The 18308-nt window shown below is 46.6% G+C and overlaps 1 protein-coding gene across 2 annotated transcripts; it reads left to right on the top strand.

Annotated features, from left to right (window-relative positions):
- Window positions 1-1225: 1225 nt before the first annotated feature.
- neurl4 (neuralized E3 ubiquitin protein ligase 4) lies at window positions 1226-18169 on the top strand (the record flags this gene model as incomplete). Of its 2 annotated transcripts, none has more annotated exons than XM_083676662.1 (29): window positions 1226-1399; window positions 4707-5217; window positions 5533-5598; window positions 5728-6152; window positions 6559-6670; window positions 6793-6881; window positions 7024-7096; window positions 7392-7665; window positions 7824-8005; window positions 8106-8191; window positions 8339-8501; window positions 8680-8890; window positions 9022-9098; window positions 9209-9287; window positions 9458-9633; window positions 10045-10173; window positions 10336-10481; window positions 10620-10838; window positions 11009-11107; window positions 11200-11343; window positions 11530-11694; window positions 11780-11938; window positions 12216-12395; window positions 13149-13242; window positions 13431-13538; window positions 13799-13943; window positions 14171-14283; window positions 14968-15127; window positions 15436-18169. In XM_083676662.1, the coding sequence occupies 29 exons, from the start codon at window positions 1235-1237 to the stop codon at window positions 15638-15640; spliced, it is 4755 nt and encodes a 1584-aa protein (XP_083532788.1). In that variant the 3' UTR covers window positions 15641-18169. The 2 variants fall into 2 exon arrangements, with proteins under 2 accessions (XP_083532788.1, XP_083532787.1); XM_083676661.1 differs by having other exon boundaries at window positions 1235-1399; window positions 9022-9113.
- Between the last annotated feature and the right edge of the window lie 139 nt (window positions 18170-18308).

Genomic DNA, 18308 nt, shown 5'->3' with positions numbered 1-18308 from the left:
TCCCCATGTGTACTTTTTCCCATCATTCCTCCCAAAGAGTAATCCCATAAGACATCTTATCATCTATACTTTATACATTTAAACTGGATCATCTGATAAATCTATCAACTGCAGATCATTTTGAACAATGGGATTTGGACATATTATCTTCTAGCTTTGTCTGCTTTGACCAAGTCAAGGGTGTAAGGTTGCTTACTTTTATAGCTTCCCATGTGCTCTGTCAATAAAGACACAGTGATTCTTATGCTGTGTGCATCAATTTGTGCATAGAGACTTCTTAGAAACTACATTTCTTGTAAACTTGATGTGTTGAGGTTATCTGTAAAAGAGAGGGAGAGGCCAAAGGTCTAATAGTCTACTGACTTAAGTTATGTATAAGGCTATCAATAGGTAAGGATGGATGCACTGAGTAAATGGCAAGCCCTAACTCTAACCCTAACCCACTCTGCAATAGTGTGATAAGATTTGGTTGATGTAGGGAGTGTGAGCACACAGCGCGAGGGCTAAAACACGTCTATCATTTGATGTGAGTGACAGTCTGAGAGCTTGCTTGTTATCACATTCATTGAGATACCGGTATATGACTTTGCGCCCTCTAGTGGATCCACAAATCTCAATTGTCCTCATGAACTCATAAAAAAAAATATATATATATATATATATATATATATATATATATATATATATATATATATATATATATGTATAAAACGTCATTCGAAGTCAGGATGTAGAATAAGAATAAATGCCCGGGTAAAGTCAGTGAACAGCCGCAATAGCAGCAAGGCTGTCGAGTCATCAACACGACTTTGATTTGCAATCCAGCTGACTCACTCACTGCAATGACTGATCTTTATGAGTTTTATGCTTATGAATTATTGATGTAGTCAGTATTGCTCAAGCGGTAGGCCTAGTGCATGTATTCAACAAAGACAGTCAATTTTAAAAGCTTAACCCAGGGTTTATTTGAACATGAAATATTGCATGAAATGTACATACTGTAGTTCAGTGCAAATGAAGATCTATGACTATGAACTACGGGTAAAATCAGGTTACCACAGTCTCTGTTAAAATATAAGACTACATGATGCCACACTACCATAAAGAAATGTAAAGTGGTTGACCTTCTGCCGTTCATCGCCAGAAGTGGGCGTGTATTTTGGTTTGCACGCAAAAAGCACGAGTTTTCATATTGTCGCAAATCTGTGTCGTGAATCACGCCGCCCCAGTGAAGATGGCGGCAGAGCTGCACCCGCGCAGCGGAAAGCTGATCGGCCTGACGAACTCGAACCGAACCGCCCAGCGCAATCAACCAGTCCAGGAATTTAATCACGGTTTGGTTCTAAGCAGGGAGCCGCTGCGGGATCGGGATGTCTTCACCGTCCGTATCGACAAGAAGGTAAACAGACCTGTCACTTTTTTTTAGGGGGGGGGGGAGGGAGAAATAGGTACGCGAGGAGAGAGTGCAGTGGAACTGGTTCTCTTGTCCGCAGTGTGGTGCCTTTCAGTGCTGCCTGGGCGTGCGCGGCTTGACAATCAAGCAGGGTTATAGGGGTGACAGGCAATGCAAGATTTCACACATTGAACCAACAACACATTTTTAATGACCCTTTGACAACTACATGTTCAATAAGATTAACCTAGCTAGCTAGCCAGCCAGGCAGCTAACGTTGGTTAACAGGACTCACGAGCTGGATAGCATGGGGAGGTGATTGGTTTATGTTGGCAGTTCCAAGACTATTTGCTACTGAGCACATTAGCGAGGTGTTTTGCTATATTGATTTGACTAGCAGTTGCCCTCTTGCTATCAAAACAATTCATTGACCCGCAGTGTAACGGTAGCGAACAGTAGCTTTCAACGGCTAGCTAAATCAGTAGGCCTAATGTGAAACCACGACCCAACATTTTGTGTAAAGTAGCTCGGTTTTCCACGGGATATAATCCCTGCAATTTCATGGTTGTATTATGTCAAACGCATGCCAGTCATTGGTCAGTTTGCCAGGTTGAAATTGAAGGTAGGTAGGTAACTAGGCAGCTAGCTGTTGCTACTCATTTCTGACAGCACAGATGCTAGCTAAGCTACTTGCTTGTTTGCTCTTGGGTTGTTGGTTGACAACAACAGCACTTGATGTCCATCATAGATATAGAATATCTCGATGGTGTCCATGTCCAAGTTTGCCAGAGGACCTCTCCCCTCAATGACCATGATGATGCTGCCTGGTTCTACTAGCCAGTGAACACGTCTTCCTCAGGCACACTTTACATTTGTCCTTATGTATTTTTAACAGGTCAATTATAAATGGCTATGCAGACCTCTCTCCTTATCATGCCTAGTTGGTGCATACTCAATTTGAGTAGAAGTTGCCTACAACTATAGTTCCCGCTGGGACCATATATACAGAAAATGTATGCACTCAATGTAAGTCGCTTTGAATAAAAGAGTCAGCTAAATGGCGTGTGATATTACTATTATATTATAGTTAAAATACTATAATAAACCTCATAGGGGGGTGAAAAAAAACATTGGATACTATTTCATTGGTTTGGACAAACTAGTACCCACCTACTACTTATGGCTCACTCATTTAAAGCATAGGCCAGTCTTCATGTAGTTTATTGGCCAGCCTTGCAACCTGCATTGGTTTGATCTCTAATACATCAGTTGAATGGTTTAAGTCTGCTACAGTTTTCTTACGTCTGCTAATGAAGCTAGCATAGCCTATTCCTTATCTCTCTGCCAAGGCAGCACCTAGTTTGCCTCTTATCCAATTATAATGACAGATAGTCAGTCTGTTGCCATGATTAGTCACTGGTCTGCCACCCTGTGCAGTGTGTCAACAACATGCCAGTATCCCTCTCACACCTGTGCATCTCTGGCAGAGGGCACTGTATTTGTCAATGCCCCATGTATGTGCCACTCTGAGTCACTGCACACACAGAGGGCTATAGTGCTTGCAATTCCATTCTAGAAGTCACTACATGCATAACAAAGTACAATCCATGCTATGAAGAGCACAGTTAGGCTAGATAACACGTCCCTCCCTTCTGGCACTCAGAGACCTGATATGGCCTCTCACTGATCTCACTGTTTCATGCTCAGTATCATCACATGCGTCAAAGCTATAATGGCCTCCTATCCGTAATTGCCTGACAAAAATCAATAACAACCCTCTACGTTGCAACAAACCTGCCATTGCTAGTATGCTGTGTATTGACATTGATTGAGATTAGTGGAAAAGCCTAGTCCTGCTTCAGAGAATAAACAAATGTATCTCAACAAAACAAAATATTTAGGCTATCAATCGCCTGTTGTTTTGGGATGTAATACTCTGATGGTGCTGGTAAAGGGTTGAGTTAAAGTAGCCTATATGGGAGACAGTAGTTTGGTATAATATGTGCCTCTCCTTGTGGCTGCTCTCTTTGTAGTGTCTGTGTCAGAGAGATAAGAGAGACCTACTGTGTGTGTGTGCGTGTGTGTGTGCGCACGTGCACACTGGGTCCCATAGTTTGGGAACAAGTGTTTGTGTGAGAGAGACAGAGATGCAGCTTTTGAATGCACGTGTGTGTGTGTGTGTGTGTGTGTGTGTGTGTGTGTGTGTGTGTGTGTGTGTGTGTGTGTGTGTAAGAGAAACAAAGATGTTGCTTTTTCATTTTCACAGAGATGCAGCTTTTAAATGCACACACAAGCATGAGTGAGAGTGTGTTGCTTTTTCATTTTCACTCATGAATCTGTGCATAGTTTGCATGTTGTGCTTTTGTTTGATTGTGTGTGTAGAGAGAACAAGCACACAACACCAATTAGCCAGATAGATCTCATGGGTATGTAAGCAGATAAGAGAGAAAGAGATCTGCTGTCTTTCCACATGGACAGGCAGTGTCACTCTTAAATCTGTAACCCAGATCCCTAGCCTGCTGTAATACTGCCTTACATAGCACCACAGTGTGAACTGGAGAAGACCGCAGTGGAAAAGTCAAAAAAGAGAGGGAGGAAAGATGAGAGAAAGTTCAGGTGGTAAGAGGCTGAACATTTTTTAAATTGTAGCTATTTTTCTCCTTATTGAAAGAATCTGCCCGTTTTGACACAAGTGGAAAAGGGAGAGAACGGCAGGGAGATAAAGTGGTAGATTGGGATTGTGAAAGGCTGAAAATCTACTATTTTTAGTAATTTTCTGTGGTGGATGTGACTGTGTAGTCCAGTATACTGCATTGATACATGCCTCATAATCACAGTTGGGCATGAAATGACAGAAGGGTTTTTGTAGTCATGACATGTGACACTCAAAACCACAAGATCTGGCATTCCTCACAGACCTGCTATTTCCAAACAAGAGGATAGATCACTAAAGAATTTGATCAATGCCTAGTCTCATCAGACTTCTCTTTACATTGACCACTGTAAATTGGATTTACTTGACTCAGTTTACAGCAGTATTACTTTTTACCCTGTATTCCATTGGATTTGTTGTTTTCTTTAGTGAACAGCAGACACATTCACAAGAAATCTCGTTTTAAAACAATCTCTGAGTCAAGATATCTCACTTTGAATGCCCTGGTCAGTCTTGATGTTCCATATTTGAGTAAATTCCTGCAACTCCCAAGATTCCCCTCTCCCTACCACACAAGTTTCTTCTGTTGAACAGCGCAATAGCTAGTATGTGCTGCTCTCTGTGTTGAAACTAAACAAGGTCCCCCCATTTCCACCTCAGGTGAACTCGTGGAGCGGCTCCATTGAGATCGGCGTGACGGCACTGGACCCGGCGGGTCTGGACTTTCCCAGCAGTGCCACGGGCCTGAAGGGTGGCTCCTGGATCGTGTCTGGCTGCTCGGTGCTTCGCGACGGGCGTTCGGTGCTGGAGGAGTACGGCCGGGATCTGGACCAACTGGCCGAGGGTGACCGCGTAGGCATTCAGAGGAGTGCCAGGGGAGAGCTCCACCTGTGGGTCAATGGGCAGGACTGCGGGGCAGCAGCTAGCGGCCTCCCACCGCGTCTCTGGGCCGTGGTGGACCTGTACGGGAAATGTACTCAGGTGACGGTGGTTAGCTGTGAACCGCCGCCACCATCAGACGAGAGGGAGACGGAGAGAGAGGTGGAGGGGCATGAGGAGGAAGATGATGAGGAGGAGGAGGAAGAGGAGGTGGTGGTGTGTGGGAGCAGGGAGGACAGCGGGCTGACAGCAGTGGTGAATGTGGCAGCGATGATTGGGACAACAGAGGAAGGTAGGGAATGGAGTAGCTGCTGCTTGTTACAAGGAGTACATAACCATAGTCTCAAGTGACTTCCTTTCCTTGTTTCCTTGCCTTCACCTTCACTGATCTGAACACATAGGTAGAAGAAACATGGGAATATGGGAAACTATGTGTTTTAATCACTAGCCCAATTTGTTAATTTCAGTTCACATGACGAAAATGATATGAGTGACGAGGCCATTATCGATTATTGAGATGCTGCCTGGCAAATGGTTGGACTCTCTTATCATCTCTTTCCATCTATCTATCTCTCTCTCTCTTCCTTCCTCCCCCTCTTTCTCTCAGTGCCTGAGCTGCCTCGTAGTCACAGCCGTCCAGACAAGTTCCCCAACAACCTAGAGCCTGAAACAGGTAAGAGAATGCTCCAAGAGCTATTAATGTTATTGATACACTTGGTGCAACATGATCATCATTATTGATGGTAACCCCCCCCCCCATCTCTCTCTCTCTCTCTCCCTCTCTCTCTCCCTCTCTCTCCAGTTTTGACAGAGCACCAGCTCTTCGACGTCTTCAACAACGCCATTGTGTCCCTCTACCGCTCAGAGGATGAGGGAGGAGGGGGGGAGGTGGGGGGAGGAGGAGGAGGGGGAACAGGAACAGGAACAGACTCTTCAAGGGGGGACCGAGGAAGCAGCAGTGGAGGGGGAGGGGTAAATAGTGACAGCGGGGTCGGTACAGGAGGAGGGAGCACCAATAACAGCCCTGCAGGAAACGGAGGGGTGAGCCTAGGAGCGGTGACGGGCGGGATGACCACCAATGACGCACTGCTATTCCACGAGAAGTGCGGCACACTGATCAAGCTGAGCAACAACAACAAGACGGCAGAGCGCAGGAGACCACTAGACGAGTTTAACAACGGTGTAGTCATGACAAACCGCCCGCTCCGACACAACGAGATGTTTGAGGTTTGGCCAATCACAAACTGCAATACTGACATGTGAACAGTTAGATGGGACAACAATATGAGTCAGATTCATTGGTTACTGTTAGCTATCCTGATTGTCATAACAATGAGATGACAGATGTCATAAACTAATTAAATTAATGAGATGGAGAGTTGAAGTAAAGTGGATCCATTGTACATATCAGAGCAAAGATCTTGTAGATAATCTGCTAATCTCCATATGGTAGGGTTTGAGGGTTAAATTAATATTTATATGCTAGTGCTGGAGGGTATGAATGAATAAGTGTGTTTCCATTCGGTAGTGCTGGACTTCAGCCCTATATGAATAATATTGCATAGTCAGTGGGCACACTATCTATATTTTGGAGGGGTACAGAATGAGAGAGTTGGTTTCTGTTGTCTTTCAGATACGCATTGATAAACTGGTGGATAAGTGGTCAGGGTCCATCGAGATTGGTGTGACGACACACAACCCCAACAACCTGGACTACCCTGCCACTATGACCAATCTGCGCTCAGGTACAACACACACACACCCACCCACACACACATAAAGTTTATTGTAGAATAGATCATGTTACATAATGTCTCTTGAGGATTGATGGTCTGTCTGTTTGCTTTGTGTGTGCTCTCCCTATCAGGTACAATCATGATGAGTGGCTGTGGGATCCTCACCAATGGGAAGGGGACCCGTAGGGAGTACTGTGAATTCAGCCTGGATGAACTGCAGGTCGGTGGTGGTCTACACACACACCTCTTCACTGTATTCCCTGTTTGTGTTCACTACCCTCTTTCACCTCTATCCTTCACCTCATTATGTCCCCCCATCCATACTCACACCACTTCTGTCTGTCACACTCTCCGTCCTTTAGGAGGGGGATCACATAGGATTGATGCGCAAGGCCAGCGGAGCACTTCACTTCTACATCAATGGCATCGACCAAGGTGAGAGTGGCACATGAAGACCATTCGTCAATGTAATGTTGTTCTGTTGGAGGACTCAGTGGCTATAATGTGGAGTCAGAGGCTTTGAGCTCATCAGTTGATCTTATTGTGCGCCTGATTTTGATCATTCATAAAATTAAATTGATCCACCCTTTAACCAATATCCTGTTTTTCCCAATGTGGTTATTGTCATTATTCTTACTAATGCAAATCTTACAATTTTGGTATTTCATCAAAACATTCTAGTCTGCATTGACCTCAGTTGACCTCTGGTTGTCCCTTCCACCTCACCCAGGCGTAGCAGCTGCCCAGACCCCCGGTGTGGTCTACGGTGTGGTCGACCTCTACGGCATGGCGGTAAAGGTGACCATCGTTCACAACCACAACCACAGCGACCGCCTGCGCCGCAACAATGCCATCATGCGGGCGCTGTCGCCTGACGTAGGCCGGCCTCGGCTGACTCTCTCCCTCACCCCAGACCCAGATGCCCCAGACCGCCTGCTCTTCCACTCAAACTGTGGCCAGAAGGCAGCCATTATCAGTGAGGGCAGGACCGCCCTGCGACCTCAGTGAGTCCCCAAAGTTTTAATTAAACTATCAAATTATATTCCTTTATAGGTCAAATATAGATAATATACTTATTTGGTGATCTATGATCATTGAAATAAAAATATCGGCATCTGCTTACCCTCTTCATGTCACCACTGTGTGTTTTTTTCCCTGATAGTGCAACGGATGACTTTAACCACGGGGTGGTCCTGAGCAGCAGGCCGTTGCGTTCCAATGAGGTGTTCCAGGTGCGCATCGACAAGATGGTTGATAAGTGGGCGGGGTCCATCGAGATCGGTGTGACAACACATAACCCTGCCTACCTGCAGCTTCCCTCCACTATGACCAATCTGCGCTCAGGTAGCACCACTGGACTGAAATATCTAAATCTGAAACTTTGATGGCCGGTCTCACTGACCCTGGCTAAGCACAACTCTCACCAACTTTGAATGTTTTCCAGGGACATGGATGATGACGGGGAATGGAGTGATGCACAATGGAACCACAATACTGGATGAATATGGGCATAACCTGGACCGACTTAAAGTGAGTGAGACAAACACTCCTCAGCTTTTACTCTCCCTATCCTCGCTTTCTCTTCTTTCTCTAAACCCCTCTCATGGTCCTCCCCATCTGTCTTTTCCCCCTCTCTCTATCCCTCCCTCTAACCCCCCCTCCCCCTCTATTTCCCAGGCAGGGGACACAGTTGGCGTGGTGAGGAAGGAGGACGGGAGCCTCCATTTCTTTGTGAACGGGGTGGCGCAGGGCCCCGCGGCGTGGAACGTTCCACCTAGCGTTTATGCAGTGGTGGACCTCTATGGCCAGGCCGCCCAGGCTACCATCATGGATGACATGGGTGAGGAGGGGGCCGAGGAAGGGGGGGAAGAGGAAAGAGGGTGGCTTTAGAGGTTTAACCGTGTTGCACTATGATCCAACTAAAGCCTGATATTGTATGAGACTGTATCTACGGGTAGAGCTCATGCTACCAGCTCTGCCCCAACATCCATCTAGGTCTAATACCTCTCCTCCTCTAGCGGACCTCCCTCCTATACCTGAGGACAGTTTAGAGGGTCCCACTGCCATGTCCCCTGGCAGCCCCTGCTCTGTCACCGGGGGCAATGCAGCCAACGACCTGCGCTTCCACCAGCTGCATGGCACTAACGCTGTCATCACCAACGGGGGGCGCACCGCCCTCAGGCAGAACTGCCGCAGCGAGTTCAACGATGCCATCGTCATCTCTAACAGGTCAGGGGCTAGAGATTTTTCTATCTTTGCACCTGCAGTTGTGTGATAGGTGTGCAGGTGTAACACACGCTAGAGGAAAAATAAAGAAATCCAGAGAGGATTCAAATCATGATTCATGAATCTGGTTTCAGGTGCCTTCGAGACGGAGAGCTGTTTGAGATAGTCATTCAGAAGATGGTGGACCGCTGGTCGGGGTCAATAGAAGCAGGTAAGATAATGGCAGGTAAGGTGTTTCTCTTTAATCCATCTCAAACCTTCACACGCACCTTCCTTCCCACACACACACCAGTGGGTTACAATGACTGTGTCTGTGTTCAGGTGTCACTGCCATCAGGCCAGAGGAGCTGGAGTTCCCCAACACCATGACTGACATCGACTACGACACCTGGATGCTCAGGTAAGAGAGAGAGAGAGTGTGTGTGTGTGTGAGCGTGTAAGAGCACCACTTATAAAACCCTAACATATTCTTCAAACCTCTGGTGGGTGAGCTGCTGGTCTCTCACCTGTGCCTTCTCTCCTCTCCTCCCTTCTTCCCTTTACTTCTCTTCCTCCCCTCTCCCCCTTCAGTGGCACAGCCATCATGCAGGATGGTAACACAATGCGTAACAACTACGGCTGTGACCTGGACTCTCTGACCACGGGTTCCAGGATCGGCATGATGCGCTCGGCCAGCGGCGACCTCCACTACTACATCAACGGAGTGGACCAGGGAGTGGCCTGCACTGGGCTGCCACCAGGCAAAGGTGAATGGAACCAATTTACACAACAGTTTTACATTGGTGTGTGTGTACAGTAGTATGGTTGAAGTTAATTTGATTTCAGTTCAGTCCGTTCAGGGGATCAATTGAATGACAATTCAGTTGAACGTGACGAACAGTACATTTCAACAATTCACAATTCAACTCCTGAATTTAACCTGTCCTTGGTGTGTGTGTGTCAGATATGATGCTGTGTTTCTGAATACATATCTTAGCAGCTGATTCTGTACAGACAACCCATTCACTTACACTTGCTTTGATATTTTGTTTGATATTTAGCATTTACAAGACTAGTAGTCCTGGTCAAGATAAAGTATACTGTACATTCCAGATGAATGGTGGACCCGGTAAATCTCTCTCTCTCTCTCTCTCCTCCTCTCGCCTCTCCTCTCTCAGAGGTGTATGCGGTGATAGACCTGTATGGTCAGTGTGTCCAAGTGTCCATCACCAGTTCCTCTGGCCCTCTGGACAACAGCCTGTGTACCAGCAACATCACAGAGAAGAGCTTCCCCATCCACTCCCCAGGTACTGAGCACAGATGGGTTGGTGTGTGTGTGAGATTGTGTGAATGTATCCTGTCTGTCTGTGTCCATAGGCACTTCTCGTAGAAATGTTAGATTTTAGACCTACAGTACTAGAGTGCTATTACCATATCGCTTGCACTCATCCAACCGTTTGTGTGTCTAGTGGCAGGGGTGGCCCATCGGTTGCACAGTAAGCATGGGAAGAATGTGGTGCTGCTGGGAGATGGCTGTCAGGCCGTCAGGGTCAGCGGCTTCGCGCATGGCATCGTATTTAGTGCCAAGGAGCTGAAAACGGATGAACTCTTCGAGGTGAGCAAGGGAATGGGGAAAAAGAGAATGGAAATATTTGATTGGAAATGCTTGGTACTTGGTTCACTGCCAATTGACTGAGCCTTTCTCTCCTCTCCTCCCACCTCCCTCTCTTCCTCCTCTTATCCCCCCATCCAGGTGAAGATAGACGAGGTGGACGAGCAGTGGTCTGGCTCTCTCCACATTGGTCTGACCACCCTGCAGCCCCCAGAGCTGCCCTCCTGTCCCATGTCGGGCCTGTCTCCCTCCCTCCCTCAGCTCAGGGCCAAGGTCACCTGGCTTCTGGCAGGCTCCCAGGTCCGCCGCAATGGAGTACTGCAGAGACAGAACTACGGCTGCTCCCTGGACCGACTGATGGTGAGAGAGAGAGTTAGACTATATAGTAAATTACTGTAACACACGAGGACATCCGGTTTCACCATGTATTCCATGAATGAGAGAGCTTAGAAGGGCTAGCAGGAGTCGGATGATTAGGTGGATATTAAGATGGTGAGTGAGGAGGAGTCTGTGTTTGTCATTTTATTTAGGTGGGGAACCGTGTGGGGGTGAAGAGGTGTAGTGATGACACTATGCATGTCCTCGTCGATGGAGAGGACATGGGACCAGCTGCCACCGCCATAGCCAAGGTACACTCTCTCACAGACACACACACACACACACACACACACACACATGCATAAACTGTTTACACACACGCATCTTTTCTCCTTCCTACTAGAATGTGTATGCAGTGCTGGACCTGTATGGGCGGGTGACAGCAGTGTCCATCGTCAGTTCCTCAGTGCTGGAGGACACAGAGAGTGTCAAGGCTCCCTCCCTCTCCTCTGACAGCTGCAGTGAAGGAGAAGAGGACAACACACCGGTGAGAGGAGAGGGGGACAAGAGGAAGCAGGGAACAGAGAGACTGAATGGCATAGGGGGATAGAGTAAACACATTCTGATCATTTGATCATTTCATGCAAATCAATATATTGATGTTCAAAGGAACAGAGGAGAACTGAAAAGCACAATACTGAATATGTCTGTCTCTACCTCTCCATGTCATCAGGTTGAGGGTGAACCCGCCCTGGTGCCCACCATTATGGCCTTCTTAGAGAACCATGGCAAGAATATCCAGCTGTCCAATCAGAACCTCACAGCTGCCCGGGTATCCAGCTACAACCAGGGCATGCTGGTCACAGCACAACCCCTCTCCCGACAGCAACTGTTCCAGGTACAGTGTGTTTGTGTGTCCGTGTCTGCACGACTGTTGCTATCACCATGACAGAATGACAGTAGGACGGTGTTTGTGTTCATAGTTTCAGATCGACCGACTGAACCCATCGTGGACGTCGTCCCTGTCGCTAGGGCTGATAGGCCACTCCCCCGACCGTCTCAACTTCCCCTCCACGGCTTGCTGTCTGAAACGCTCTGCCTGGCTGCTGCAGAGAGACTCTGTCTTCCACAACTCACTCAAGGTACAGCTCACCTACAGATAATGTCAACACAACACACAGCTTACCTCTATAACTGAAGTTACAGTTAACGTCAATACAACCACATACACATCAAGTCATTCAACTCACTCAAGGTCATTTACCTGTTAATTTGTTATGAGTTGATGTAGAACCCATTCTCATTTACAACATCTTGATTGACTTATTGATGGACTTCTCCTCTCCCTCCCTGCTATCTATTTACCTCTCCTCTTTTCTCTCACCTTGTTCACATCGTCTCGCTTCGTTTGTCCCCCAGATCTGTGAGAACTACGGTCCTAACCTGGACACCTGTCCAGAGGGCACAGTGCTGGGGCTGCTGGTGGATGGGAACAGCTGTCTGCACCTCTACGTCAATGGGATGGACCAGGGTGTGGCTGCCCAAGACATCCCCATGCCCTGCTACCCCCTCATAGACCTCTACGGACAGTGTGAACAGGTCGGTTACCCCCCACATTGGCCACCCAAACTTCATCACACCTTAACCATTTTCTTGCCTGGGAAATTGTCTGTAGTCTGGGACTGACTACAATCATATTTAGGGTTTGATGAGTTTTAGCCACTACAGGCTAATGTTTCCATTGATTACTCCAAAAACAAGGGTGTTAAAAAGGCCCACTGCGCTTTAACACCCTCTGAATTGCATGCCAAAATCATCTTCAACACATTTTAAACTAAGTCCTTCAGTGCATCTGATCCATTTGGTTAGATAAGGGCAGAAATAAGTATTGTAAGTACTGGAAAAGTAGCACACCATGTGGGCCTTCCTCAGGCCTGGGTACTGTACTGTCCCTTCAGGGCCTTCCTCAGGCCTGGGTACTGTACTGTCCCTTCAGGGCCTTCCTCAGGCCTGGGTACTGTACTGTCCCTTCAGGCATCAACCAGCAGGATCAGACTCCTACTACTGGCCACTAGTACTAAAACTCTAAGAGGACTAATCTGTTAACCCATCGCTCTGTCACGACCTCTATTCCTAAAATAGCTCCCTTCTGGCCAAAGTTACAATGCAATCTCTAACTCATTTAGATGCTCCTTGGTTAGTCTGTAACCCTGTAATCTCTGCCACATCTTAATAATCTCAGTCGCCAGGAAGTATGGGAGTTGATTATCTGTTATGTCATTCTGGTGTTGTTCACCTCTGGGACAACGGGAAGTGAGACGAATGTCATGTCATGTTATGTCGCCATGGCAGGTTACCATAGTGACCAACAACGTGCCAGCTGTTGGAGGGGAGAGTGGGGAGCCACGTTGCCAGGGCGACATGGAGAAGGCAGACATGGTTGACGGTGAGAGGATGACAAATTTGTACAGCCCACAACGTTACATACATGACAATAGCAGTTCACACTGCGCTCATTCTGGAAACATGGCGCCCATTGCCATTCTAAACAGAGTTGCCCATATTCTGTGTATCTGTGGTACTGGGCTGGTCCACTGTGTTGACCCCTCCTCTCCCTCACCCTTCCGGGTCCAGGGATCAAAGAGAGTGTGTGCTGGACACCCCCTCCAGAGGTAAACCCCAATAAGACCTGTGAATACCAGGCCCTGTGCTCTCGCTTCAAGGACCTGCTCACTCTGCCAGGTGAGGATCACACTAGCTCTGAGTACTACTGCCATCTGTCTGCCTGTCTGTCTCTCGTTCTTTTTCCATCTCTTACTCAATCACCCACTCACAGCAATGAGGTCTCTCTGTCAGACTGTCTCCACTTATAAAAGTCTCTTGACCCTGTCTCAGTCTCAGGCCATTCAGCCATAATAGGATGTTGTTTTATACTATTGAGATGCTACCTGGCAAATGACTGACTCTGATTCCCTGCCCCTCCATCTCTCTCTCTCTCTCAGACGGTTACTTTAACGAGGATGCCAAGTTTAACCTGTGCTACTGTGAGTCCTGCCATAAACTGCGGGGGGACGAGGCCTACTACAAACGAGGAGAGCCCCCCCGGGACTACGCCCTGCCCTTCGGCTGGTGCCGATTTGCCCTGAGGTCAGAGGTCAAACACAACCAATAACACTGTCTTCACACACATTTCACTCTTAAGATCAGTTGTCTAAACGATGATTTATAAGTGATTTGGAGGTGGTTTGGGGGTTTACTGTCATCTAAGGACTGGCTTAGAATGCCCTAGACCGGCACCCTTTATAGAATGAGTCATATAACAGCATTATTATAAGGTTAATCTAATGAGTGTGTGTTGGCCTCTCTTTCCACAGAATCAAGCCCCATTGTGAGGTGTCCAATGCGTTTAAGAAGTGGCACATAGCCTACCATGGCACCAGTGTGGGAGCCCTCAGACGCACCCTGGACCACAGCCAGCTGCTTTCGGGTACGTCCCAGAACACAAAGAGCATTGCTCTCAGCACCGAAGCTCCAGTCAGGTTGTTTTAACAAGGACTCAATGTAAAAACTACAATGTAATGACTGACTGGTAGTTGTCTAAGGGTTCAGTCATACACAATGTTCAGAGGAGTAATTAATAGTTAATACTAGGATACAGTAGTTTCTCTGGGCCTCCCTGCAATGTTGAAATTCTGGCACCTCCCTCCCTCCAAAAATTAAATGAAATCTAATGGATCAGCCACTCAATCACAAAGTAAGTATGATTTGAAAGTTTAGAAATACCAGCTAAAGACTGTAGTCTTGATATAGGTTGAGTCTGGTTTTACGCACCACACTAAACTTTGTATCCAGGGAGAGAACGCAAGCTGTGAGGATGGCTCATTGGGCAGGCTTGGGTATACAGGACCGTCGGTCCATTGGTTGCTGATTAGTAGGCTATGCTGTTGCTTCGAAAAATTGCTTCTTTTACAATCTGCAACGTTTGAATTTCCAACTTTCCAGAACATGTGAATACACTATTGTAGCCAACCATTGCGACATCATCCAGTCCCAATCCCACTATAACCTCAAATAGAATCTGGACTAGAATCGTTGCACCATTTCAGACACTAAACATGATCATAATTAGTAAAAGATGGTAAACTCACAATCCTGTGTTGTGGTCTTGCAGGGACATCATCAATCTTCTCAGTGTCTCCTGTGAAGACAGAAGGGCCAAACGACTACAGTGAACCAGAGGAGAACAGCGCCCCCGATAGGGAGGTACCCAGAGTGCAGCTCTCCCCCACCATGCGTTACTCCGGACTGGAGGTCTTTGCCCCCAAATTGCAGTGAGTCTCTTGTCTGGACTATTCACAACTTCTGTTTGTTCTCTTCTTTTTCATCCACCAGTTAGCATCTTAGTCCCCCCTTATTCTTTCCTACTCAATATTTCTATGGCTTCCTTTTTTTTTTTTAACCTCCTTTCTGTCTTTCTCTCTGACTCTCTGATTTTGTTTTCTCCCTCTTGTTTATCATGCTCTCATTCCTTATTGTTCTCTCATACTCTCTCTTGCTGTCATTGAAATGGAAACATGCCTTATACCATGACAGCTCCGGCCCAATGTCCCTTTCTCATACATTCTCCCTTCCCCTCCAGATTCCGGGACCCTCGCTCTCGCCGCTGCCATCAAGCCCAGGTGGGCTTCCAGGTGTGTGTGCGGCCAGGCTCCTACAAGGTGGGGCCCCAGACCCTGGAGGCCAGCGAGCCCCTGGACCCCCGCTTCAGCAACACAGAGATCGAGTGGATCACCAAGGAGCAGGGGGGCACCCTCCTCTATGGCCTGCTCATCCGGGTGGAGTGAACAGAGGGATGGAAGGAGAGAGGGAGGGAGGGACGATGAAGTAGATGAAGAGAAATGGAAGGGCTGGGGTAGCAACCCCTGTGGTGCACCTTCTACTCTACCATCAACCAAATTCCATCCTCCACCTCGTTTAAGACTCTTTGGAATTTTTTGCTGGGGATTGTTGACAATTCAGCATTATTTTGTTTCTTTTTATTAATTTTGTTTCGTTTGTTCTCTGACACTTTTAACAGGGAGGGGCTATGGTGGTTTCAGAGAAGAACAGACACTGCCTGCACTTTATGTTTTGGACACTTGTGGGCGATTTTTAACAAACTTCTCATATGACATGTTTGTTTACTGCAGTTTCTTTTAGCACCATTTCTCTCTCCTCCCCCCTTCCTATTGTTCTCTCCTGTCTTTCACACCTCTCTCTCCCTCCTTTGGCTCTAGTTCCTATCACCACATCACCCCCACCCCCCACCCCGTTTGGTTCAGTTCTGAGGAAGGGTTCTGTTTCTCATGAGAAAAATTACAAGTCTGTAACTGGAGCGGTTGTGTTCCAAGACTTGGACCAAACCCTGCGAACACCTCAGTCAATCATCACCTGCCACTCTGCACGTTCACAGACGATTGGACTTTTTAAAGACACTTGCTGTGGGTCACAACAACATGAAGAAAATAGTGATATCTGGTAGATCAACAATGACACAGAAGACGATGAAAAAAAAGACTTGAACTGAAACTAATCAGGAGAGGACCTGAGAGCAGTCTGTTGGTTTTAGATGGAACATTTCAAAAGTGGAGAAAAAAATGTTTACAGGTGTAACGCTAACACTGTTTGTTTAAGTACGTGTATCCTCCTCTCACCGCCCTCACCCACGTGTGTGTGTGTGTGTGTGTGTGTGTGTGTGTGTGTGTGTGTGTGTGTGTGTGTGTGTGTGTGTGTGTGTGTGTGTGTGTGTGACAGTACCGGGTCTCTGACTGTTTTTTTTTTTTCTCACTGCTTTCTTTCTCTTGTCAGTGGAAAGCACTCACTAACACAAGGACACTCTCTCCAAACTGATAGATTGGATGTATAGAAGCTGCTTGTTGTGGAAAATACAGCTGTGTCTATTCCATACATTCAATTTCTATTGGCACAACTGTGCATCGCTCCCTTCAGTAGTCTAAAGGGTCTGTCTTATTGTCTCTTCTCCCTTATCTGCACTGCTCTTAAATCACAGGATAGGTGGATGCCTACAGTACAGGGAATGTGCTGTCACATCAGTGCAGGTGAAGGAAAGGGTGTTCAAGGAGACCCTTGGTCTCATACCATTGAGATGCACATTAACCTCGCCACTGGTCCAGGTGGTTCATTTTGGGGATGACTTTCTCAGTAGCTCTTCTCCAAAACGTAGTCATGGCCTCAGAATGGGTGTAGAATCTTAATTCAACTGATCAGTTTGGCTGCTGAGCTTTCCCCTATGTCCCTCCCCACATACTGCTTCACCCCTGTGAGTCATATTTGCTTTACTGGACGGAAGAGGGAGACTCACTCCCTAAAGCACGGAGAGGGAATACCAGATACACAAAGGCCTTAGTCCCTTCCCCTTCCTCCTATTCGTTTGTTGCTGACAGATTTGAAAAGACTTCAATGCTAGGTGGAGTGATTACTATAGTGCTCGTATTTACCCAGTCCTTTCAGATCTATGAATACCAAAGGTGTAGCTGCCAAGGGTTGAAATGGAACCAGGTCTGCTGGTGTAATTGAGTGTTTTTCCTCTTTTTGCCAACTAACTTCTCCTCTTTCAGATGTCGTTTACACTAGTTATGTTCAAGTCTTCCTCTCTGATCCATCCATTAGTCATTGTTTACCAGGGAGGGCGTTCAGAGCCAGCCATGTCATAGGTGTCTGCACCTCGGCGAAAGACTCTTGGGAAATTGAGTCTTTTATTTAATGTGGCCCTGATGCTGGAGTTTACATTGCGAATGTGATTCATTAGGGTTTTGTTTTTGTTGTCCGTTTACGTTTTACTGCTTTAGTTACACCTTTAATTTACATATGACAAAGATTTTGACAGGGGTTCATTCCTTGATCCAAATATTCACCTAATATTTGATTGTATGTGGACAGCTCTCCAAAGCATATCTTTTAACCATTCTGTGTCAGTTTCTGTTGCCAATTTGATATACTTAGGTATTACATCACTACATGCATAACCCAGCCATCTTGCCAAGTCATCGTTTTGACAAAAGAGAGAAAACGGAGTGGTTTTGAGTAATGATTCATGTCAATTTACTCTCCTCAGACAAACTGTATAATCTACTTTATTGCAGAAAGGTGGGGTTGAAAAAGAAAACTTGCTTGCAACGTCCAATCAAAATGTGAAAATATATGGGGTTGTTGAAGGCCCAGTGCTGCTTTTTAATGGAAATTAATTTGTATTATTTGTTTTGTTTTTTCCTTTCTGTATGTTGCGTTGTACAGGCTGTTACATAACATGAAATCATATCTTCCTGATTTGTAAAAAATAAACCGACAAAGAGACAGTATGCACATTACATGAACGCTGTGTCTGGAGTTTTTTTTGGGTGTGTCTGTTGGCCTCTGCCTCCTTGGAGGTGTCCCAAGTATTAAATACCTTTTTGTTGATCTCCCTCGATTTGTTTCAGTAAAACAAATGTACATCTACAATACCATCATGTT

This window comes from Argentina silus, assembly GCF_951799395.1.
Source record: "Argentina silus genome assembly, chromosome: 1".
NCBI lineage: Eukaryota > Metazoa > Chordata > Actinopteri > Argentiniformes > Argentinidae > Argentina > Argentina silus.
The sequence above is the reverse complement of the archived record's forward strand: the minus strand, read 5'-3'. Positions and strand labels throughout refer to the sequence as shown.